This window comes from Eutrigla gurnardus (assembly GCF_963514095.1).
Source record: "Eutrigla gurnardus genome assembly, chromosome: 17".
NCBI classification, from domain to species: Eukaryota; Metazoa; Chordata; class Actinopteri; order Perciformes; family Triglidae; genus Eutrigla; species Eutrigla gurnardus.
The window spans coordinates 11,885,720-11,912,308 of NC_139928.1; the positions used below are offsets into that span (position 1 = coordinate 11,885,720).

At 42.3% G+C, this 26,589-nt stretch overlaps 1 protein-coding gene and 1 long non-coding RNA gene across 2 annotated transcripts in view; one reads left to right on the forward strand and one right to left on the reverse strand.

The window, feature by feature from the left end:
• LOC311028397 overlaps positions 1-26,589 on the forward strand; it is a 75,216-nt gene that overhangs the window by 6,245 nt on the left and 42,382 nt on the right. The window lies entirely within an intron of this gene.
• Positions 779-24,938, reverse strand: pum1 (pumilio RNA-binding family member 1). The gene is given in 24 exon segments (XM_084032890.1): positions 779-2,494; positions 3,075-3,267; positions 3,415-3,536; positions 3,687-3,812; positions 4,490-4,627; positions 5,319-5,453; positions 5,652-5,781; positions 8,338-8,608; positions 9,944-10,186; positions 10,378-10,677; positions 11,070-11,204; positions 11,363-11,501; positions 11,937-12,079; positions 12,214-12,312; positions 13,099-13,192; positions 13,399-13,663; positions 13,757-13,929; positions 14,108-14,301; positions 14,949-15,054; positions 16,742-16,810; positions 17,213-17,335; positions 18,807-18,956; positions 18,958-18,979; positions 24,748-24,938. Coding segments are annotated over 24 exon segments (3,678 nt in total). The 5' UTR covers positions 24,924-24,938; the 3' UTR covers positions 779-2,362.

The following is a 26,589-nucleotide window of genomic DNA, read 5'->3' on the forward strand; positions in this document are numbered from 1 at the left end:
GAATCCAGGATGTCTGACAAACAAGCCAGGACCCACCTTGAGTTTGTATTTGTCAAACAATTTAGGAATTAATCAAATAACCACAAAACAACAAAAGCAGATTGTTGGGGCCCCGGGACAGTTGCTCACCTTTGGCCGGTCATTAATCCATAAAATAACAGACTTCAGGCCTAACCAGCCTAAGTTTACACAACTTATCAAGGTTCAAAATCACTGCAGGTAAAGCACCTTCACTTCCTCTGGGTTTATTGTCGACTATAAACCCTGGGATTACTGCTACCAACATCACACCCTGTCAGACTGGTTTTTCCTAGGAACCTCCTGACCGTTTTGGCTTGAGCTCAAAACAAAAGCTGGACAAGTATGGGCAGGGTTGTTTTGTTCCCATGTCTCCTTAGTCACAATTGGAAGACCAAGAGAGATGGTGTTTTAATAGACGCACTGCAGTGGAGCCTGATAATCTCCTGTTTGAAAGCTTGGGGTCATTACTCATGAAAAAAAGTCTTATAGTGCCATTACATTACTGGCTGCCATGCTTAGATGCCAGCCTTATTAAATCAGTCACATTTATGAAGAAACTAGAGCACGCTCCTTGGAAACCTCTGACTCACGCTGTGTGCATTCACAATCTTATCACTGCAGACACATTCATTCAGATGGCAGGAACTATGGCACGGATCCCGATCCTCTTTTCTAACACTTGAAATAAGGACAAACTCCTCCATCCCTTCCTCCTGCACGGGTATCAAACATACAATGAAAGCACGCTTGGAGACAGTTAAATTTTCAAAGTTTTTTTTGTTCAGTTTGGTTTCAAAATAAAGATCACACAATTGTTTAGAGACAATCTACAACAGGAGTTACAAAAAATAGTTGCCCAGGCAATAAGCATACACAGGTTCTGTTAACTATACACATATGGTTACAGGTGTGCTCGTAGTAAATATACACAAGGCTGCTCCAAATGTACACCGCGCTGTGGCGGGCTGCCTCTCTCACCCAAAAGGACATGGACAGTATGATACAGCACTTACAGCACTAGAGAAATGCCAAAAAACACAAGAATCTCCTCTGTACAATCCATGGGTTTACCCCTCTGAAACCAGTCATGAGTAATAGAGGGACTTGGGGGTGGGGGGCCGGGAATCAATGAGTAAAAGCTTTTTCTCCCACCCAGCCAACATACCCATACACATGACACATTTCATGGGGTAAAGCATTCCTATAAAAAGATCTTAAAAAAGGTCAAAAACAAAGAAACCTTCAACATAAACCAGAAGACACCACTAAGTCTAACAGAACATGTCCAATTGGGAGTCAGTGGGAGGTCAACGTCTTTAAGTTAAGCAGTGACAAGATAAAGATAAAACCAAGCGTGGCGAATCTTTGTACAAGTACTACGCTGTATAGAAAGGGCTTTTCAAAACAAAAATTTGATATTACAATTTACAATATACAACAACTCATATGTCACAACCAAGGAGGTGAGAATATACACTGAAATGCACAGGGTTTTTTTTTTCCTCTAGTTTTTTTTTTTCTTTTTTCCAGAGTGAGCTTTTTCTCTTTTTTCTTCTCATACCAAAAAGGGTGGTAAAGCACTTTTACATTACAAGGGTTTACAAATGTACAATTATACAGTCAGAAGTATGTGTTCACTACTAGGATACATTATAGATACAGATTCAACATCAAAAACCAGAAAAACTACAAAGTTTTATATATATATATTTATATATATATATGCAAAGGTCTACACCAAGTATACACGTTATATTTATAGAAGCAAGACCAGAAAACGAATCTCCCATGCTAAATGATCTGTCTGCTGGTTAGCTGATGGCGTGTGTGTGTGTGTATTTGTCTATGGTTCTGTGACGTCTGACAAATTAAATACTCATTCCATCTCATAGTGGTAAATAGGATGGGAGGAGGAGGGGACACAAGGATTGTGTGTGCAGCAGTAGCAAAAAAGTGAAATTATTTTTTGAGTTTATCAGAAAAGAGGAAAAAAAAAAAAAAAAAAAAAGGAGGGAGCGGAGTGATGAGCTGAACAGGTCTCACCTCTCTACTCCCCACCCTCCTTCCCTCCCTCCCCTCGTTCAGTTGGTCTGGGCTCAGGTGGGGGAGGGGCAACAAAATCTGACAAAAACTAAGGCTGCCTGTAGCAACAGGCTCCTCCCAAAGGGTTGTCATGGAAACAAGGGTAAGTGGGGTACTCAACGTCCTCGGTGAGCAGGATTTGGAGGGAGAAAGTAGGCATGATGCCCTCTGGAGGGTCAGACAGGGACATTAGGGTGGGGCTGGTAGACATGACAGCTTTAGGAGGATGAGGTGACGGGTGGAGGGAGGGGGAGTCTGATTACATGATGCCATTGGGAGGGCCACAGAGAGGGCCCAGGTCAACACCATTCTTCATATAGTATTTCTCCAGCTTGGCCAGGATGTGTTTTCCATACGTGTACTTCCTCAGGGTGGAAATGTGAGGCCGGATCTGGACAGAAACAAAAACACACACATGTTGCACATGCTCAGTTTGGATATGGGCAGTGTGCACTTCCAACACACCCGTTTTCCCCTTCATTTGTGCAGGTTTTTTCGCACTACCACAACAGAAAAAAATCCAATATCAACATCCATTTATGTGGAAATCAATTGTGCTTATGTCAGCTTCTGTGTTGTTGCCTAGGGAACCATTGAAAGCAGTGAGTAAAGATTTATTGATGTGCAGGTAAGGGTTGGGCTGATGAACTGAGACATGTTTCTTTTCCTCCCCCAGGATTTTTCTAAGGCAAGAGGTTGATGCTGGTGTTTTTCATGTTGAAACAATTCGTGAATCGAAAAAATAGTGAAATGCAATAGGGATGATCATGTGTCTTGGCCACTGCATCTGTATTTCAGACCCAGGCTGATCATGTCAATACGGTATCACCCAGTGTGCCACATCTGCTAGTGCAAGGTTTCTGTTTATATTTCTAAATAAATCTAGTAAAAACATTGGCTTAAGTTTTGGAACGACCTTCATTATCCAAGCATTTTGATGGGACACATACGCGGACCTCATTCCCACCTACCTTGTGCATTACGATCTTGCGCTGGGTAGGCTCGGCCACGTCGATCATCTTCTGCACCACATAGTTGGCGTACTGGTCTTTCATCATGGTATATAAGGCACTGTGGGGGCCCTCTGTCAGGCTGCACACCTCGTCTATCAGCACTGCCCGTTCTGCCCGTGACGCATGGGTCACACACTTCTCCACCACATTACTAGAGAAAAGAAGGCAGGGGGAGCGCATTAAGGTACATTTACGAGAAGAGAAAAGGTCTTGCTGCAATTGTGGAGAAACGAAAGAAACCAGTCATAAAGATGGAGGGAAGCTAAGAGTGAATCCGTGTTTTAGTCATGGAATTTACCTGGCAAACTTGTGCTGGCTGAGCCCCAGCACATTTCCTCTTATCTCAGCCACTATCTTGCTCTTATCTTCAGCTCGGCCGTGCTCCAAAACGTGCTGGATGACATAGTTGCCGTACTGGTCCTGAATAAAACAAACCACACAGGCACATTAAATAAAAACGTGAGGACACCAGCTGGTGCATCCGACGTCACACCAAACACGAAGGGGACTTCAAAAACAGAGCCAAATTGAGTCGTCGCTATCCTATATGCAGCAGCTAGTTTGCGTTACCTGCACCAGCTGCTCTGTGTGTTGATGGAGCTCCTCCAGTATAGGCAGCGTCTGTTCAGGAAGGCAGTGTTCGAGGATGCGCTGGATGACTCGGCAGCCATAAGGGTGAGTTGAGAGGGCAAAGACCTGAGAGACGCACATAATTACATGTTTACTTATTCACGGCATACACTCAGTGGTCCTGAAGCTCAGCGAGCTGAACATGACACAAAGTTACCTGGGTTCAAACCATTTTCCCTCAAGGCACTTTATTACAGCACCGAATGATCACAGGCATACTTTCACACACCCTGCCCGCCCCAGCGGTGAAGGCAAATTCCTTACATGTTCTCAGCTACACAAACAAATCTGAACCAGAAAACCTGCAGTTACACAACATGCAAATGTTTGAGAAGCAAGACACTCGCGTCGGTGGGATTTACTGTCGTAACATCCCGAGTGACTCAAAAATTGAAACCTTTCATTAGTTTTGAACAAAGGGCCCATGCACGGACACATCTTTTTTTTTCCTTTTAACACTTTATGCTAATGTAACATTTAGCTGTCGGATAGAAGATGGCAGTTGCCACCGGGCTGAGGTTTCTGTTGCCATGGCAACATACCCTGCTCCTGGAAAGGACTGAGCAAGTGTGCCTATCTACTTTGGCGGTGACAATATGTTTGCCGTCTCAAGGCAGTGACAGTATATGTGTGCAGACAAGTTAATGTATGCGTGCGTGCGTGGATGGCAGCCAGGCACCGACAGGCTTCGGTGATTGAATGTGGAAATATCTTTTGAGAGCGCGCTCACAGAGGGGACCCACCTGTCCCTTAAAGGCGTCTATGATGAAGTGCAGCGCGTGAGGCTGGACACACTCGATGCACTTCTGCACCACGTGGTTACCGTTCTGGTCCTTCACACATTTCAGCACGTGGCCGTCCAGCTCCCGCACCATCTCACTCTGTGGGGAGGGGGAGGAGGAGGAAGAGGAAGAGGCAGAATGTGGAGAGGGACATATAATTGTCTGTGAGTAATCAAAAAGCACCTGAAAGCATCTTTCAAACCCTCCATTTGTCACAGCGGCTCACAGCCCAACAAATAACACAGGACTTTGAGCAGTTGCCCGAGAGAATCTATTGAGGTCCATTAAGGAGAGATGGATACCTTGTTCTCTCTCTCTCACACACACCCCCACCACCACTGAATTTAAGCACAAATAATCCTGTTGATATTCAGCTAGATTTATCTTAACACCTGCAGTTCAACATTTGCATATAAAATATGGTATCATTAGCCTCATTCATCATTGATGACAGAGGAAGGCCTGCAAGGAACCTGCTGCTACACTGAGGCAGCACCAACATAAAACCCATAGTGTAGATGAAAAATGTCATTTCAGCTTAAGGAACGTGCTTCTTTATTGATGTGGAATTTTACTATATAAACTGGAATTTGTGATCAATGAGCAATGCACCCTTATTGATGACTGTGTTTTGAGCAAATGGATAGCAGATTTCTTTCCTTTTTTTCAAGCCAAAATCACAGCAGGGTTATGACAGGAAAGGCTTAATTAAGGTAGTTTAAGTACAAAAACGTACAGGCTGTTCCCTTGTTTCTACTTTAAACACTGCAAAGAGAACTAGTTTACTTACAATGACCTGCTGATCAGAGGGGATGAACTCCAGAGCTTTCTGAATGACCCTGCAGCCGTACATCTGCAGGGCCAGAGACAGCACATGGCCTCGGATCCTCTCTGCCAGAGCCAGCTTCTGGTCCAGGCTGCCAAACTGGAAGGAACACACAACAGAAAATAAGCCTGTAAATAATACAAATAAGACAAAACAGCATGTACATTATGCAGCCAAACAGGCTACAAAAGGACACAAAAAAGGGAATCAATGACAGATGTCCCCATTAATTCAACCTCGGTGACTCAAATCAAGTTGTTGTTTTTTTACACTACAAGAGTCTGACATTTCACACACCTCAAAGAACTTCTGGATGACGTAATTTCCGAAGACGTCCACCATTAGCTGGTAGGCCGCCTGCAGTATCTCACTGAAGACAAGCTGGCGCTCTGCTGAACTGGCTCGCTCCAATTTTAACTGGATAAACCTGTTAGAGACAGAGGACAAGCATTCTATTAACCACAATGCATCACATTTTGTTACTAGTCAAGTTCATTTTCAGAGAGAGAGAGAGACGGAGAGAGAGAGAGAGAGAGAGAGAGAGAGAGAGAGAGAGAGAGAGAGAGAGAGAGAGAGAGAGAGAGAGAGAGAGAGAGAGAGCCTATGAGGTGAAGTGACGGTTGCCAATCAAAAAGCAGAGATGAAAAGGACATTGATGTTGAAGAGACTGAGGAACGAGAACGTCTGGAATGTGCAGACTGGACGTCATGGTGTATTAATAGATAATTTCAGTTGTAAAAGTGCATCTGCATCAGAGGCAGGAATGATTCAGCCCAAACACAAGAAGAAACCAGGACCCCAGAGTTGCCTCCACTACCTCCAAATTAGCCCATCTCTGGATTGAATCACAAGAGATGGTAACATCCTGGTAACGCATTAAACATTACTTCTCGGTTTTTGAACAATAATGTCAGACATGAGGACAGAATTCCAGACAAATGTTACAGGAATGCGAGTAGAACCGAAACTGAACTGTCAAACTGACCATAATGACGTGCTCGTCGTCCCTCCTTACAGAACTGTTCTAAACGAAGCAAACCACAAGCCGAGGCTGTGTAGGTTTGGACTAGTGACAGCATAGATTCTTTCAAAGGATGTTTCCCCTCTTATGAGTGGAGTCTTTCATGAGATGGATGTGGGCAATGCTAATGAGACTGTTGCTGCTTATATACAACTGTGTGTGCGCACAATGTGACACATCAGAAAGGAATCTTTGTATACCCTAACAACAAACCATACATAACATTAGGTTACCATGGGATACACCGGTTCTCTGATTACTGAGTGAGGCATCGAACTACGGAAAGGGCCTTCAGGCGTGACCAATCATGGAGACTCCAGTAACACTGTGTCTATTGGGAGACAGACCAATCATCCCAAGATTCAACTAATAGCATCACACCCAGTTAATAAACACCTGGAAGAGCCCGAGGCTTATGTATGCCTACTGTTGATTGATTTTAGCTCAGCGTTTCATATGCTGCAGCCTCACGTGTTGCTGTTGGAGGCTGAACCATTATAAATATTCATTCCTGCCTATGAACATTAAGATTCCCCACACCTATAGTTCATGAGGAATATTGTCATGGAGGTTGTGAAATATGTCTGGATTTGCAGGACAGAGTGCAAAACTAATTTCTCTAAGTGGACATTAAAAGAATATCTCGTCTTAACATATGAATTACACCATTTGTTACTTATCAAAACAAATTCTTCAACACTGCCCAAAGAGACAAGACGACACAGACCCATCTCTCTGGGAAAGGACACCGTGTCAGAAATGCCCCCGTCACATTCACTGCTTTAAATCCTTATTTCTATTCCTGAGTTACAGGAGTCTATACTGAGCCTGCCCCCGACAATAAGACAGTAAATTCATATATATAACCTGAGGGCTGTAATTTTCTTTTTGAGAAAATCCAGACTGTTCAGACTTTAATCCAGCACTCAACTGTGAACTTGACCAGGGTTGTTTTCCAGAACTGCCTTCAGGCCCCTAAACTGAGAATTTGAGCCGTCACAGTTGGAATGAGAAAAACTGTGAGGGAAATGTGGTGAAACCTTTGCTGACACAAAAAGCAGTGGTCCTCGACTGCACTGGGACACATCCACCGATGTCCAATATAAAGATATGGTGAACGATAGATATTTTTATAATATCAGAAATTGAACGGGGCACTCCAGTGACATTGCCAGGTCATTTTACTTGGGCTTAAACCCTGAATATACTATTAAATGTAAGCCTGCAAAGATCGACAGTAAACGTAATGTGAGCGGATGAGTGATAGAGATCGTAATATAACAAATGTAAATGCAGGTCTCTAAACGAACTGTGTGGGTATCTGACGTCAGCTCAGAGACTCACAGTGGGCTGAGAACCAACAGAGCTACAGGTACAACAGGTGAGCCTATGGAGTATGAATTATAATATGTAGTACGATACATTTCTCTTCATGATGTTTTATTTTATTCGACAAAACTCACCATGTTGCATAACATTACGTTACGGTGTGGCGTGTCTCCCAGTGCAACGGCACTGGTGTCTCCAAAACAAAACAAATGGCGAACGACTAATTTAATTTAATGGTGAAAACTCCATGCAACGGATTTCATTAAAGTCACAGCGGAGAGAAAAAGACAGACAGCAGATGATGGAGAGAGAAAACTGTGATACATTAAAAAGGAATACTACCCATTTGCATCAAGCTTTCTATCCTTAGAAACCTGGTAGTATATATCCAAAATCCCCTCGCCACTGGATCAGCCCGCTCACCACCAGACTGACCGGGACCGCTAGCCGGTGGACCGTCAGCCGCTCAAATGAATGATGAGGCTGAATGTTTACTAGAAATATGTGGGAGTTGTTGTCTTCAAAGAAGAAAGGCCAAGCCGGTCAAATTGTGATCCACTTCCAGGACACTCATGTTTAAATAGCACTCATGTGTTTTAGACCTCGGTTATAGTGATATTTGCTTGCGTGTACCTGCTGCCGTGCTGGTCTTGGCTGAACTCCATGATGTGGCCAGCAATGTCTCTGAGCTGCAGGTTTGGGTAGCGGTTGTTCCTGAAGTCCTCCAGCAGGCGGCTCCGACCTGACGGCATCACATCTGACATGCCATAGCGTAGCCGTGACGATGGAAACAGCTGGCTGCTGGGTGAAAAGAGAGAGGAGCCTGAACTGGCAGCGCTGCGGTACTTGGCCTCTGCTCCTGGAGCAGCAGAGATGAAACGTCCACTGCCATTGGTCAGGCCTCCTGTGGGGTCAAGGAGAATGATTGTTAGAACTGGTTTTGTTCAAACCCTGAGTCTAATAGTCCAATACGTCTCAAATTCAAGAAAAACTCTTGGATTAGGAGGAAAATCTCATAAATACAAGGCCTGAACCGAAAAGCCAAGACCATACAAAATACCATACTCTCCTGCACTGAATATAAATTTGATTGAAGCTATGCAGCACAGAAACATTGCACTGGATGGCAGCACTGCCTTAAATATTAAGCTGTCTACACTACCAATGATCATCCTCCCATGAATTCAACTGCACTACATTGTGTTGTGTAAGTGTTCAGAGTCTAACCTGTGTGTTTAAAAAGTCAAAAGTTGTGAACACACATTTTCTCAAGCAACATCTGCTCCAGGTGGTCGCTAAACACTTGCACTAGGGGTTTGTTGCTGGTTGAGGGGCATGATTTGTATCCTGGTCATTTATAATAGGTTATTATCTGTACATAGTGTAGTTGAGGATGTCAGAGCTCAATTATTTTCCTTCAAAAGCTACTATTTACTGCAGATCATATCTGTATAGTATGATCTCTCCAAAGACTGGCAATAGTCAAATCCAGGTAATCAGTCGATCACAGTATTTATGAAATCTCCACAAGGCTCCGTCAGTTTTGTTTGTTTTTTGTTTCATAAGAAGCAAGTGTCACACTTCACCAACTGTCAATCACGGAAAACAAAGGAAGCAACAAAAGCCTTATTCAGTAATTAATCCCTCAAAACATGCTGCCTGAAAACATCTGTTGTCACATGTAAGTCTTTTGGTTTGGGAGATCTTGTTAACTGGAAGAGCAGTTGTTTTGAGTTAGGTAGGACACATTTTAGTGTTTAACACTTGTTTAAAAATGGTGTGTTAACATTAACATCTAATTACATACATCTGATGTGAACAATACACTCCTTGGCTATGAGACTACACCAGGGCACCTATAAATATATCCTGTTTAGTACTCAGTTTATGCATGTGGTACATATCAACATCTAATTAAAAACACAAACAGGCCATGTGTTAAGCTTCCATAAACTGTTGGTACTTAGCGCTTAAGGCTTTAGAGTCTTCACAGCTCTGTCCTACACATGCTCAACAAGGTTTTTTTGGGTTTTTTTTTTTAAATAATGGGCCCAATGACAGGTGCAGTAGATTACAGCAACTGTTATCCTTAGTGGGTTCTGGCACGTAAACATAGTGCCGGGTTTGTATTTGGCAAAAGAGCACTAGCACCCTCGAAAAGTAGAAGAAAAAGCACTACTGTGAAACAATACAATCAATGATACTGGTCATTCCAATCACTTGAATGAAAGACACTTACCTAGATTGAGGTTGGACGAGGAGCTGTGATTGGACAGGGAAGGTGGGGGTGTGAGGGAATGGGAGGGGCCCTGGTTGGGTAGGGGCATGCCCACGGGGCCAGGGGAAGGACTGAAGCCCAAGGTGCCATTATAGAAGCCCCCATGGCCAATCGGAGTAAGGCTGGAAGGCGTGCGTTTGTACAGCTCACTGTTGCCTGTCAGGGAGTCCCGTCGGGAACCACTGCCACCACTCGAATTGGCCACTAGAGGGAGACAAAGATGTAAATTTGATCAGTGAAATGATGAAGGAACAGTTAAATGTGTATGTACTGTTGGGCAGACCACTTATGTTTAAACTAACATATTTTTTTTTATAAAATAAAATTAAAAAAAATCAGCTTACCACACTGATAATACTCCAGTAATTGACTGCTTGGGAAAGGTGTATTCCTACCTGCAGTGCCAAAGCCTCCCAACGTGGCCCCCAGTGTTGCCCCGAGGGAGGATGAGGCTTGCTGGCTGAAGCCCAAGGAGGCAGAGCCTGGTCCAGGCTGGCCAGAGCCTTGTGAGAAAAGAGAAGAACTCTGGGAGGAGGAGCTGAGGGAGGAGGATCCGTAGAAGGAGCTTCCTCCCAGAGCGCCACCGGGGCCACCCTGCTGCTGAGGCTGCTGAGACGTCATGGCACGGAACGGACCGTTGGCCCCACCGCCGAGACCACCGTTAGCACCACCTGCAGAGGCTGCTGCTGCCGCAACTGGAGGGAGGGACAACAGGTTGAGTTATTTCACAGGCGTGCTTTCTGTTCTGAAACTGAATAGTCACATAAACCACAAACTCACAAACTGAATGCATTTCATTTGACCATTAATAATTCTTTGCATCGTCTCATCCACCTCGCCAAGTGTCTAAACTCACATACAATATGGACTCATGGGAACTCTTTGTAAAATTCTATGGCTAGATCTAAAGTGTACAGCCTTGTAATCTTTTAATTGCATGTTCTGGATGAAAGGGACGGTTCAGAGCATGTTTTTAAGGACAGCATTGTGCAGTCCATTGTGCGTGCATGACATCCTTTTTTGTCCTGCGGTGGGAGTAAACAAGACCGGCCAGACCTTTGAGACTTTATGTGCATTGCCATGTTACCTGCTTGTGCTGCAGAAGGAGATATGATGACCGACGCGGGGGCCATGAGGCGGACAGGGCCACTCCTACCTCCAGTGTTTACCACGAGGGCCCCTGTCTGATCATAGTAGGCTGCAGGGGCCAGGACTGGGTAGCCTGAGAAAGAGACATCATATTTATATTAAATTGTATATAAATGGATTTAAGCGCGACCTTTCTTTCATGTAGTGATGCATGTTTGTGGGGGACTTTAGTTCCCACCATCTTAACAGACAGACTGAAACGCTTTATAAAAAAAAGAGGGTCATACTAACCAGGAACTCCTGCTGCTAACCCCTGCCCAAAGGCAAGGGCTGAGTTGACTGCTGCCGCAGCAACCAGCTGGTCATTTTGCTGATTCTGTTGACCTTGACTGGGGGTCAAAGGTCGCTGGTTGCCCCCACCACGCATCACCTTTACAAAAGGAAAATAAAACAACAGTTATTCGAGTTCGTCAACACGCGAATTAAAAACAAAACCGTGCAAAAGCTGTTCCACAGCAGAGAACCTGTGGTGCGTTGTAGACATAACTTTCTATCATGTTCACATGTTCTTCTAGTTAATGTGAAAAACATGCCCACAAACAGAGAAACATATGTTAATGGATAACCAGGATAAGATCACTTTCCTTTTATTAGCATACGAATACATGAGCCAAGCAGGAGTAAATAAACAACAGTTGGATGAAACCTTTCCGGCTGATTGGTTTATAATCTATACAGGCTGCAAAGAGTTTTCTGCTTCTAGGTCCAAACCAGGCAGCAGTAAAACTGAATGCACATTTCAACTGGCACATCTTGAGCCACTGAGAATCAGCATGCCAGATCTTTTGGCGAGCATCCGACTGACCTGCTGTTGGTTCTGCTGGCCCTGGTTTGCAGCCTGCTGATTGGCCGAGTTGTTGGCTGCAGCAGCCTGCTGCTGGAAAAGATTGGCAGGGTAGACCCCCCAGGGGGTCACACCGTAGTACTGGGGAGGCATCACTGCCGGACCTAGACACAAACAAATACCCAAAATTCAGGTGAGCTAGAATGTCTGTTTTAATGCACATCCTTGCGGTGGGAAATTCATTGACATCTTCCCACTACATCTACATGGAACTCTAAACTAAAAACACATGTCTCACCGAGTGTAGCTGCTGCCGCTAGTCCAGCTGCGTAGGGGTCCGTCCCTGGTGGACCAGCACTGATGATGTAAGGATTGGGCACAAATGCCGGGGCCAGACCTGAGAAAACATGGAGGGTAAAAAAGGTTAACCAGGGCTAAAAACGTTTAAGAAGCTCACGGAATAAATTCATAGAAAACTCCTAGAATGAAACTTCAACACACAAGAACCACTTCAGGATACACCACAAACACTGTAATTAAGATTCTAATCCAAATTAAGCAGTCCAGAATGTTTTAGGTTAGCACAGGACTAAAATGTTTCTGAAATAGTCTTAGGCTTGTTAAGCATTACTTGCCTTTGAGTAAATCTTAGAAACATTAACCCAGTATTAATTAGTAACTATGATGTGACAGCAACAAAATGTCGTTTTTTTTGTGTGTTCTTCTGCTAGAAAATGAAAACTAGAAATGACAGCATTCACTGAGTCACAGACCAACAAATGAAGCAAATGACTGCAAATAGAATAAGTTGTCATTTTGATCTGACATTTTAGGTGCAGTTTCCTTTGTTTTATCTACCTCAAAATAAATGGCTGAGATAACATGGAGTCCTGTGTAAAACCATGTGGTTGCACTTTGCATTCTGTTGTGAAGCTGTGTGTAATGATCTATGGTGATAAGTAGTGATGCCCTAAAGTGCACCAGCTTGATGCAAATAACATTTGAAATGTACAAAAAAATATTTTGGGTGGGTGGGTGGGAGGAGTCAGGCCCCTAAGTACCATACAGTGTCCAAAGTCCACCCGCCATAGTCGCAAAATCCCATGGGAAATCATGGCGTTCCACACACACACACACACACACACACACACACACACACACACACACAAACACACTCTCTTACCAATGTGAGACTGCTGTGCTGCTGCCAAGGCGTACTGCTGTTGCTGGGCTGCTGTTAACTGCTGCACTGCTAGGGCGTTGTTTCTCTGGAACAGCTGCAAACGGCACGACAACAGATCACTCACATTTTAATTTCATGCAAAATTAGTGCTGGACAATATATCAACATCGTGATATGAAAATATAGAATATCGCTGCAATATCGGTGGAAAAATATTGTGATATTTGATTTTCTCCATATTGCCCCTATCGGAGACTAATGACAAATGTTGATATAATTCTCTCTGCCTGTGGCCCTTACCTGCTGCTGGTTGGCGTAATCAAATAAGCCCACGGTTGGTGCAGAGTCCATGGGCATCTGGGAGTTGTAGTCAAACTGAAGCGGCTCCATCACTGACTCCATGGGATCCATGGCGACACCACCTTGTTCTACACCAGAGAAGTCTTCAGGAGGTTTGGGGCCTCCACCACCTCCCATGGGTGTCATGCCATCAGCCCCTACACCCCCGGGACCTCCAAGCAGGTCACCCTCAGGACCAGGGACCGGCATGTTGCCTGGGGGACGACTGCAGGGGTGAGGAAGGAGATGGAGATTAGTTTACATCTAAAAGGCTGGAAGTATTTCAAGTTGCGAGTGCCTGTGTGGCGGCGAGTCCTACCCAAACTCTTTGACGTCGACGTCAAGGCCATTCTGCACGGGCAGCCCATTGGGGTTGATGACGTCGTTAATTACATCAACTTCAACTTCTGTCAACTCTTTCAGTTTCTCTCCTTCAAATGTTGCCTTTGGCTTCTCCCTCTTCTCCTCGTCGACCTCTCCATCCCTCTGCCCCTACGTGATAGAAAGTCAGGAAATATGACAGTGAAAAACTGGGATGATGAGGCTATTGAAGGATGCTGAACGACTTTAATGAAAAGTCAAGATCGTTACGATTAGATAAGAGATTAGGTGATGCAGAGGAGAAAGAAAGAAGTGCAAATACGTAACACAGAATAGCCTTTAGACTTACATAAGGTCCTTTTCGGAGGCAGGAATCCAGTTTGTCAGCCGGCGAGGAGGAGAGGACGTACTCCACCATGCTAACTCCTAGCCCTCCACTCTCAGAGCGTGGTGACATCACCGAGCCCACCCCGACGTCACCGCCACCATGGAAACCTTGCCCTGGCCGACGGGACACCATGATTGGCTGAGACACTGAGTGATCTAACAATCGAGGAAGAGGGAATGTTAAATAACATTCATGCAGGGATACCGTCCAATACATAAGGACCATTGACATAACATTTTAAAGTATAGATATTTAAAAGTTATTACACAGAGCAATAACTGCATATTCCACTCTTGTATTGCTGCAAATGTTATCATCCAACAAGCCAGACTTCCCAACTACTTATTAAATATGTGCTTCCAAAGACATGTCTGACAATAACTTGGAGTGGGGTAGAGACCGTTTGTTTTTACATATTAAGAGATGTTTCCATTCAAGTCCTATTGGACCAATTTTCTGAGTTTTTATTTTACTGGACATCTTTTATTAGACTTTAATTGTATCAGTCTAATTATAATTCATTGATGGGTTATAGTCCCCCTGGGTTTTTAATTTCTTCTGTTACAACCTTCTGTTCATTGTTTTGTGATCGTCTCCCTTGCCTGCAGCTGCATTGGGGGTATCTGAATCGTCTCTACTGGGGTTTCTCATAATCATATTTATTACTATTATTATTATTATTATTATTACTACTATTATTATTATTATTATTATTATTATTATTATCACCACCATCATAATCATTATTCAAAGCCTAATGTCTACCGCAGTATCACAAACAAAAGCAAGACTGGTATTTTACCTGAGGCACCCCATGCACTGTCCCTCCACTGGTCCAGAAAGATTCCTTTTGGTCCATCTTTTCCAGAGTCATCCGCCTCCCAGAACTTCTTACCAGTTAACAGCTGCTACAAAGACAGAGAAAACAGAGGAGACGAAAAGACAAGGTAAACATGGTAGCACAGCTATTGTGAGCACATGGCGGAACGTTTTTCAACCGGCCGTCTGAGCCTAAAAGGTTTCCGATTCTTTCGACCAGGATAACATTTCAGCCTTTCTTTTGGTGAAGATTTAGTCAGTGGAAGTCAGATTTACTTTAAGTATACTTTAAGCCAATATGGAGTCAGTTTTCTCAGGCAGTGTCATGACAAGGTAACTGATTTAGCTGAAGGATATTCACCTGGCTATAAAAATTCCAAAGAGAAGTAAGCATGCCTTGAGCTATGTGTTTAGTCACCTAGGCAGACAATGTGTTACTGATTTACTTCTTTCATATCACATATCACTACTGGTTGTCAGACAATGAAATGTTTATGACCTGACAAAATAGATTATGATGTGTAGCTGATGTCAGTGCGTGCCTCTCTTTGTGTGCACTGAAGCAAGTGGGAGGAAAAAACATGGACTGAAGCAGAATAATTCTTTAGATGTTATAATTTCCAAAATTCACAATGTGTCTGTCCTTCAATACAAAACAAACGTTAGTGGTCTGGAGTTATGGGAAATGTTTGGATGACATGCTGCAGAATTAATGCAGGGGAAACATTGATTAGAATTTGAGTGTCAGTATTATGAATTCAGCACATCGCTTCTGAAATCAAGCAGTCGGAGACTGCTGATACGTCGGCTCCAAATCGAAGGAAACAAAAAATATTGAGCGTTCATGATGATGCCATTCTTCATTTAGCCTGTCCATCAATTGTTTTTAAGCTCGATAAACACAGACAATATTTGACTGGAATTTCTCCCGTTTGTCCGGGACACTGAAATCCAGCACCATCTTTTTTTCTGATAGAAAGTCTGAATCAGATGAGCTTCCCAAGGCTGGCCACTCTGCTATCTCTGCATTCCATCTGAGTGGTTTATATTCTCCGCCATGGGTGTCACAGCCAACAGACACCAGACTAACCCCACAGCATGTCGACGTGCTGCTATTTCTGAATATGTCCACTATTAAGAAAAACATTTGTTGTAGTGTTTGTTTTTTAATAGGCATTTGTCCATTCTAAATAATAGCCTACATTTTAATCTCGTCGATGATCGGTTAAAAAGGGTTGGTTATCGACTATTTTTGTAACATGGTAATACATCACATTACAGGTGTATTATAGTCCATCCTAGCCAAACAATGTTCACTCAATACGAGACAAACTACCGTACATCAGGACTAAGTTCAATCAGCCAAAAATAATTGTAGGCACTGGTCCAACATGAACAGAATTACGGAGTGTAGATTGTGTTCAAGCCAAAAGCCAGTCCAACCAGCTAACATTAAAAATACATCATCTTTCAGAGCTTTTCAAGCCACACTACTTTACCTGCTAGACAAGTTTGACTCCGCAGCAATCAGAGTCAAACCTGTTGTTTGTTGTCCAAGTCACAAAATACAGGGCAGCCATTTTCATGTCAAGTGTTGAGATAAAACATTTGACATCTTCAAATCGAATGAGTTTAATCCAAAGTTAGGGTTAGGTGCCTACATGCCGTGAGTAACCATAGCCTCCATTATCAGACGAGGTATTGAAGCTACGTGGTTCCAGAAGTCACTTCCTTCTAGATCATTCATGATCCTGATTATCAAACCTGATGCCTCACCTCTCCCATGGCGCGTCCCTCGAGAGCCAGAGCCTGGAAGTCATGGTTCAGCTCGTCCATGGATCGCACCTGCAGACACAGCTCAGTTATGCCTCTTATACTCCGCTAATGTATAACCATAAACCCAGCTTTAATTAGCTATGTTAATTAGTAATTGCCTCCATAAATGATTTGCAGAATATGAGTAGGAAGCACTAAAATTATGTTTCTAAAGACTCAAAACCCTTTTCAAATAGGCATCAATTAAAATATGTACCATATTCATCAGAAACTCTCATGTTAGCAACAATAATGTTTTAAGCAGACTCATTTAAAATATATTTTAGTATTCCCTCAGCAAGATGTTATGGTTACATAAGAAGTTTTCTGTGTAGAAAGGTTTGTGTGAACGTTGTACAAGTAAACAGTAGTACGTATGACAATACAACGTTTCCACTTGAGCAAAACACACACACACACACACACACACACCTGGCTGTCATGGATGTTGTCTCCGGTGGGCCAGCGATGTTTGCCAGGCTGTTCACCGTGCTGCCGCTGGAAGAAATAGTCTACCATGGCATCATCCTGGGAACGTCCAGCACCCACCACACCCTGGGAGACAGACACAGACATGCACATTATCCTAAAATTACTGGCAACGGTAACAAGCAGACAACTGCTGACATGTACGTTTTTAGTTTAGTAGGATTTTAAGTTATTTATCAATGATTTGTAGAAAAAAACTCAGACTCAAGCATCATGTGGAATATAAGAATCAACATAATACAATTAAATCTAAGTACAAATACATATTCCATGTATAGTAGAAGTATCAGGGGTAAGAATGACGATCAATCAAGTATCAAAAACACAACAAGCCAGGGTGCTGCTATTAAAACAAGTCTGTTCTTTAGTCTTTTAGCAGAAAAGAATGGATTTATACGAGTTATTCAATAAGTAATTAATCTGCTGGACATAAACAAAGACATTCAATCCCAGGTGGAAATAATCTGACATTTTTGCGCCAGGACATTAAAAAAGGTTCTTTATCATTAGCACTTTCAGGCAGCATTTCTTTTCACTGGCAAACTAAAGACGACTTACTCTCTTACACAATTTGAGGCTAAACACAAAGTTCTTCACAACACGCCACCTTCAAAGAATCAGTCCACATGGTCTACAAACAGCTGGGCGTGGTCTTCTACACACGCAAAGCATGCAGTAGAACAAGTTCAGGAAATCAGTCAATCAGACTAAAATGCTACTTCTGATGGACTGTACTGTTTTTTCCAGCATTAGTCATGAAAAATGCCAACCTAGTTATCAAGTAGTAACAGTACCAATGGTCCTTTATAGGCACCCTGCAGTACACTGAAGTTGAGGCATGACAACCTGATAGCAGTCTGGTATCTCAGCTGTGGACGGCCAATCCGACTAGCAGCAACTATGAAAGACATGTCATACACATCAAAGACCGGATTTGGACTGTGGGCCGACAAATCTGAATCTGAATCATCTAAACCTTTAAATCTGCCATTGGCCGCCTATTTCATGCAGCATTCTCCTCCCCTACCACTATCAGTGCAGTTTTGCTAGGACACCATCACTACATCCTGTGTCTTGTGCCGCCCAGGTGATTGTGATTAGTTTCAAAAAGGATAAACACAGCCAGAGCGTTTTACATCTACACCAGAATGATGAAATAAAGTGCAGAGTCAGACCTTTCTTTAAGACTGACACACAACGTTGTGAGTCTACTCTACTACTACTACTACTACTACTACTACTACTACTACTACTACTACTACTAGAGCTGGCAAATTAACATCATAAGTGAACAGAGCCCAGATGGCTTCACAAGCCCAAATTGTCGCCCCCTCTGAATAACTCTAGTGTTATAATTTACTCTGAAGCCATATTGATGCCAAGAGGTTTTTCCAGCCAGAGGTTTCGTTTAGCCAATATTTGCAGTCATTGACAGAATTTTTTTTTTAAGGATGCCAAATACTCGAGGTTCCCTATGAAGAGATGTTGGTCGATTCATTAATGAAATATGTTAATGTGTCATGGTGGTGGGCTTTACCTGCTGGCTGGGGGGTGTGGCCTGAGGGGTCTGCCCAGTTGGAGGGGCATGTCCTCCGCTGCTCAGCACCACGGGCATGCTGGGAGATGTAGTTCTATGGTGGGGGCTGAATGAATCCTGCCAGAGCACTGCTTTCCTCTTCAACACACACACACTGCTCATTCCACCACAGCCTGTCCAAAGAAAAATACATCTGTCATACAAAGAATGGCATACTGTGTCAATACATTGAATGAACAAAATGTTTGATAAGCTCTGACCGGTTTAACAAGCAGACCCTGTACTCAGTCGTCAGTTTAGGAAGCACACTTGCCTAAAAACTGCACCCCTGCAATACATCTTCCATAAGGATTCTAATATTTATTTTTAAACTTAGTAAGCTAGTTAGCATCAACAGTTCCATCGACAAAAAGTCAATAGATTTTCACATTGGATTTGGAATAATATAAGATCATGGTACTGACCAGGTTTGTTCAGCAAAATAACCTTCACAAATGAACACCACTTTTATGATTTTAGAAGTGGGAATGCAATTGTCAGAAGTAGAAAGCCAACATTAGGCTGTAAACAAACTACAACACAGTTGCATGGATGCGAGTACACAACAAGGCTGTAAAGGCAGATTAGCCAGCATTATGAGGTTTTGTAGTCTCATTTAGCCAGTTGTTAGGGACTCCCTTTTTTAAAACACTTAACGGCATAAAAATGCCCAAAGTGATATTTACTGGTGTATTTTATAATGCAGAACAACCGTAAGAAAGCTTGCACAGTCCTTATTTCAGACGTCTAACCAAAAATCCACTTGAAAAAAAAACCCATCGCTTCTGAGACAAGGGAACTGAAGTGCAAAAAGGGTAACTCATTTCCAGGTTTTAGGACTCCTGTAGTGTAGCCAACTAGGATTTCTGCAATGTGGCAAACACAGATGGTATCACTGAATTTGATGATAAAAAAAGGAATCAGCTGTAAAAAGCAGAATATTGTGGAATTTACCATAATGTGGATACAATTTATGAAATACCATTATTGCATTGCTGAGCAAGCTATTTGAATCGACCAGGAACTGCAGGCAATGAGAGCACAAGACGTGTTGAGGGAGACCATGGCAGGGTTTGTTTAACAAAAGGGATGGAATGTATTGGTTTTTTTTTTTTTAACTGTATTGAATCACATTCTTTGATAAAAAAAAATGTACAAATTGTGTAATGTATGTTGTGTTAGATTACATAGATTGATTTGGATTGCATTCATTTTAAATATTTACCTATGAATCGTTGAAACTTTATACATCCACCACATGGTCAGAATCAAATATGCTTAAATCTTGAACAAAAATAAAAAATGATTGAGAAAAATCTAATGGAAAACAAAGAATCTGTGAAAACAGATTTCATGGAGCCTAACAGTTTGAAGGCCACAGTTTAAACAGCATGACTGCTTCATGTATACCACAGAGAAGAGGCAATGTACTAGGAACACCTCTCATTATAACGCAGCACAATTAAACACCGCAGAGCAAAGACTACAAAAAAAGACCATGATGATGAGTCAACACCTCACTTTCATAATTTCAACAACAAATTGTGAAATTGCATTGTCACCTTTGCAAAAGTAGGATTCATTGCAAAGTTTAAGTGCAAGTTTACCTAATAAACTGGCAAGTGAGTCAAGTTTTAAGCAAGAAAAATTGTAATAACTTAAATGCAGTTAGAGTGATTCAGCAAGTCAAACTAATCTTTCTAACTATCTCGCAATACCACATGCAGATTACAAGTCATCGAGGCAGCTGCACTAGCATAGACACTATTCCACCACCCGACATATAAAACTATGAGTCAGTCTGACAGAAGACTAACTATGTATGTATGCCTTTATGTATATAATCCAATTGAAACATATATCAGTCCAACATTCATTTTAAAAAGTATGCACAATATCGTCTCATGTAAATGAGCCTCCCACATTTGACAACTCCTAGCTACACAAGATCGAAAAAAAAAAGATCTGAACTAATCCTGTACCTTTAGATGATTTTCATATCAAACTACATTCAGCTGTCAGTTTATTTGCTACACCAAGGTTAAACTAATGAAGCTTATTACAGCTGCACTGCAATAAAAACTTATTTTATGAGATTAAAATGCATTTCTAATATGTTGTTCATCCTGCTTATATCAGTGATGGTAGAATGAATATTAGAAACACCACTACATGTCAACAGCAAAACTTACTTAAAAAATAAAATAAATAAAAACGTTGCATCAACTACCGTAGTCTCAAAAAATGATACAATCAAAAAGATGTTTGTTTTCTGCAGTAATGGAGTTTGAGATTGCAGTAGTTTTAGTCAATAGACAGCTTTGTTGCATTCTCAGTTCAGATTGATCACTTAAGTCATCCTATGGTCTGTTATTTCTGAATCCCAGGCCGCTGCTAAGAATAACAGACATTAGCTATGGATGCAGTTCTTTAGCGGAATCAATAACATAATCAATATTCTAGGTCAAATAATCAGTTTCTTTAGCAAATGTAATAAGCGGGAAAATGTATAGCGAGCAGGTCATTCTGACATAATTTACCCTTAAAGTTGCGACCAAAAATCACTCATTCACTACTCTGTACTCGCTATCCAGGGAGTTCTACGTAGAGGACCACATTGGGGATTATGTAGAGGATCATGTAGAAGACCACGTAGAGATATAATGAGCTTGTTGACAAAATTAAGACATTTTCAGACACTGTGGTCATTTTCTCTGCGCAGTTAATTATATCACTGCTGTCGTACAATTAAAATGTGCCAGATCAATTGAGGCTGGTGGACCATCCATAATAAAAACAGACATTTTGGAGGGTAATAAAAACATATTATAAGCCATTTGGTTGAAATGCCCATTACTGGAATGCTGTGCATTAAGCAGTGATGCCATGAATAATTCTACAGCTTTATTGTGAAAGGTAAGAACCAAAAGATTGTAGAAGAAGTTATACGCTACTGTTATAAATGTGGGGGCACTAAGCATATTTTCCCAAAAATAGTGAATAAATTAATACAAAGTACTTTGTGACTGTGAGTTGCTGCTCTACTCACATAAATACATTATTTTTGCACTAGAACTCATGGACTGGTCTCAATCAGACTGAACCCTCTTCTCTAGTCCGTCTGTCATTTTTACCTTCAGTGCAATGCATGATGGTATATAGTGCTCAGTTAGTGACCATTGGTTGAACACAGCTTTTAAAGATGAATTGCGGGATACTTTGTGTCTACTATGTATGGTATAATCATTTTCATTACAATACCTTCAGAAAGCACTATTATATAGCGGACTATAAAGTGAGTATTTGGGACAGTCAGCATGATGCAGGACCCCAACGCCAAGCAGGGTCATGAATCATTCCTTACATGGGTGTATCTAATGAATCAACAACTGAGCATACTGCACAGTGCAATATACAGAGAGATGCTGCATGTCAAGCATTGTATCCAACTCTGCCATAGAAGAAAACAGATATGTTCACCCCGGCAAAACACTAAGTACATGATAAAGGTTGGAGGTTGCAGCCACATAAGGGACCGCACTAAAATGAGTCATACATTCTTGGGGCAAAGTGGCATCCTCCAATTAAAGCTACTTCATCTCTGTTCATCAAAAGATGGAGCTGGGATCAACAGCTACAAATATAAATGAGGGAATCACTTTACAAGCCAGCCAGGGCAGGTGATTTAACTGCCAACCTGCAGCCACCATGACTTTCTGTTAACGTTACTGCTGCATGTGTCTGGAACCAAACAAACCTGGTCTGCCTCTGGACCATAGAAATTAATGTTTACAAAAGGCATTCAGTCCCAGGACAAATGACTTTGCAGTAGTCACGGGTACTGATGGGACGATTTTATCACAGATTTTGATTAAAAAAACAAAAGGCTGGCGCAGCAGCGTGTTATAATTGCAATGAGTTTATCGCCTATTCTAAAACCTGACTATACTTGCTTATTTTGGTGGAAAGGGGGTTAATGTTAAGCACTCACAAACACTACTTAGACATTTATCCCAATGATCTGCATATCTGTCACAATTTTGTTACAGGTCTCTGGTTCAAGGTTCTATCCAAAGCACCTTGGTTGTCATGAAAACCTGTGCAAACATAGCTTAAGGTGGGTGGTTGCAAATCACTGCTCATAGTAGAAGTTCACACAGTTACAACTAGTATGTCATACCACTACAAGAGCACAGTAGCCAATAGATTATTAACATCACCCTGCTTAAACAAATGCAGACAAATTTATCAGTCCAGCTTTTAGAGATGTCTGAGGTGCTGCTGTATTAGAGTGTATTTTACTGAGAGCGGCTGAGATGGTAAACATCTTAATATTGGAAACACCTGTATGTGTGTATGTGATGCAATGCAGTTCAACAGCACCACAAACTAAATCCATAACTTCAAATTTTCACCTCTATAAAACAATAATAACTTTTATTAACTGTTATAGACAGCTTAGCTTTAAGTTAGGTGAACTTAATAACCTGTCAGCTGAGTGTATTGAGTAAATGGGAAATATTTAAAGTATCCATAACAAAAGAGAGTAATTAAAACAAATTGGGGCCTTGTCAACAACCTGGTTAAAGGCCGGTGGAAAGATTGTCATTGTGTGGGCAATGATAAACCAAAGAAATACGCAATGTGCATGGGCGACACTGCATGGTGACCGTGGTCAATATTGGGCAAAATAAGCAAGGTGGTTATAAGCACTCAGAGGGATGTAATTTGTATTTTACAACCTGTCTTTATCCAACAAGCTCTAATCTTTATTAGTTTCACATTAGTGTCCCTACATGCCATGACGAAATTATAGCACCTCTTTTTACACTGAGCCATATACAGTAATTTACTTTACCAGAGACTATCTGACACCGAATCTTCAAACACACTTTCTCTTTATGCCTGCTGAAGCCACTATGCAGCACACCGCCTCCATAAAAGACAAAAAGATGACCGCTAGAGCAGTCCCATAAGATAAAAACAAACCACCTTACAAAGTGATCATTCACATGCACACTTGTGCACTCAATTTCTGCCCTTCCACTCTTCGTTGAGCAACAGGGAAATGTATTCTGTATTTCCTTGCTACAGCTCGAGATCAGGTAGAGAAACACCCGGAAATCCACAACACATTGGCCTTTCCCCCCCAAAGCGAAACGCACACGGCTTGTTAAGCTACAAGTTAAACTCGGCACACGGAAACACGCACTGTGCTCCAAAATCTAACTGGGTTAATCATTATTCAATACCGGGGATCAAACCACCGCATACCGGGCACAGGCAGGGGTGTGACAATGCGAGCAGGCAACCTGCACCAAGCAGGAGATGACATTAGGTGTCTCAGCACAGACCAAACACTTCCCCTCCTGACAGACATGACACAACAAAAGGAGAGGCATTATGTAGAAGCTCCGTGAAAGCGGTCGTCACGGTTACCGGGGGGGGGGGTTCATGCTCGTGCATTTGCGTCCGCTCACGCCAGATATGTTATGGAGGACTCAATGCCCCGTGTCTACAACAATAACACGGCCTCCCCGACACAACCTCAGCCCGGTCGCACCGGTGGCCAAACACAGGCTCCGCACAGTGTTTTTAACATTGGCACTTGTGCCCCAACATCCCGTTATCAATGAACACCACGGGTCTCTACCTGTCTGCCGAGCCTGCAGCCCCGCAGGTCCCCGTGACGCGGATGCTAACAAAGGCCCGAGAGCTGTCTAGAGCGGAAGACCGACACAACGGGAGGAAGGAGGCAGGCAGCAAAGAGAGGCAGCCGCTTCGGCCGCGCGAAATACTCCCGTCTAGACCGTCTCTGTGCCGCCATAGCATCGATACCTGCCCCGATGCGTGACTACGGAATGTCCCGTGCTACCGCGACAGGGTAAGCGGGGATACTCACCGGCGGAGAGGGAGGATGGACGCGGATTTCAGCCCCAGTTTCTCTCTGACACCCCAGGCTTTCACTCCGACAACATGGCGGCTCAGCGGAGGAGCAGGCAAGAGCGCTGCATGATGGGAAGGGATGAGAGAGAGCGTGCGGTTGATTGCGCCAACCGGGAGAGGAGGGAGGGTCATACCGGACCGATCCCTTTGTTATGTAGTATGGTGGGGTGTATTTAGCCTACAATGTTTTTTGGTTTGACTTCATTGACTTTATTTCTCAATGTATTGGAAAAAATAGCTTCTTTTGTAAATCAAACAGAGACATTTGCTCTACAGACCTCACTAAAATAAACTACAAAAATAAAACATGCAGTAAATGGCAATACAAATATGTATTTATACGTGTTACCTGTAATTACAGTAGAAAACACTCTTAAATACAATGTAGCTTACTATCCATAACGTCATTTCGTCGGCGGTGGACCGGTCCACACGTAGCTTACCGGGGTCTCTAAGGTAACGGGGTGCTTGGCAGCCATGGCAACGTGCTGCGCCACACGGTCAGCGAGTGTGCGGCTGCCGCACGCTCCGTTACACCTCCGGAATGTAAGAGGATGGTGTGAAAAAAGGGGAGCGTGTGGCCCAAATAACAGAAATACCCTTTTAGCTTGTTGGTAAAATGCCAGCGGCGACACCGAGGTTGCAGACTGGAATAAAGACGGTCCCAAGCCGGTGTGTGGGTGACGTAATGCAACTAGGTTATGGCAGCCCTGTGAAAAAAATCTATGGTAATCATATGACTTTTCTTTTTTTTTGGACAGGCCGCTGAACATAGCGTTGGGTCCAGTCACACTTAAATGGCCTAAAGTTTCAGGTATCCCCATTTAAGGTATAGAGCCGGAGTCTAATGATGTACATACATAGAAGTTAAGACTATTGCACCTTAAATAGAAATGCAAATAAAAAAATAGGTCACAAATCTGGACGAGTCACTTCAACAAGTAGCCTATACCATTTTGCCTTTTTACGGTTTTAATGTTGTAATGTGTCATGTTCATTGAGGATTTTGCTGCCTGAACAACCAAAATATGGTTCAATAGCTAATTCAAAAATTAATAATTACTGATTTGACCCATAGTAAAATATTAATAGGATATACATCAACACAGCAGGTAAAAATGCTACTTTTTTTTTTAGAATCAATAGCAATAAGCACATAATGAGTCACTTTAAAAATGTCTGCAGTCATTTTTATACTAAGTTATTTTGATAAAATTATCAGAATATTAACTTAACATTGAAATTAATTTACATGCTTACTCTTAAGCACGGCAAGTTAAAAAAAATACATTTCTTAATATCATAGTGTTATTTTGTAATGTCGGACTGTCTTTCTTTAACATGCATTATGTTATTTTGACAAATCAAATCCTCATTGTAGACATCAACTCACCAGAATCTTCCCAACTAATTCGGCAAAAATGTATTCCCAAATTCCAGATATTAATATAATATAAATTAGGAATGAAAACATTGATTTTATTCAACCTTTAGTTGCAGTGAGACAATGTGTCTACAGATGACTACAGAAGTCATATTTAACGTAGAAAGTGTATTTTTTATTATTTCAAACTTCTCCTCACACCCAACAAGGTCTTCACATCATACCTGTCTCTATTTTCCCTCCTCATGTCTCCAATTACTGATCATGAGATTAGGTTTCTCTCAGGTCTCCTTTATCGGCAGATGTGAATGCATTTATTGAGAAAGATGATACGGAGAATCAGCTGAAGATGGTTTAGGAGAGGGCAGCACGAGGATATTCATGAAGAGGGAAGAAGAGAAACAAGAATAAAGA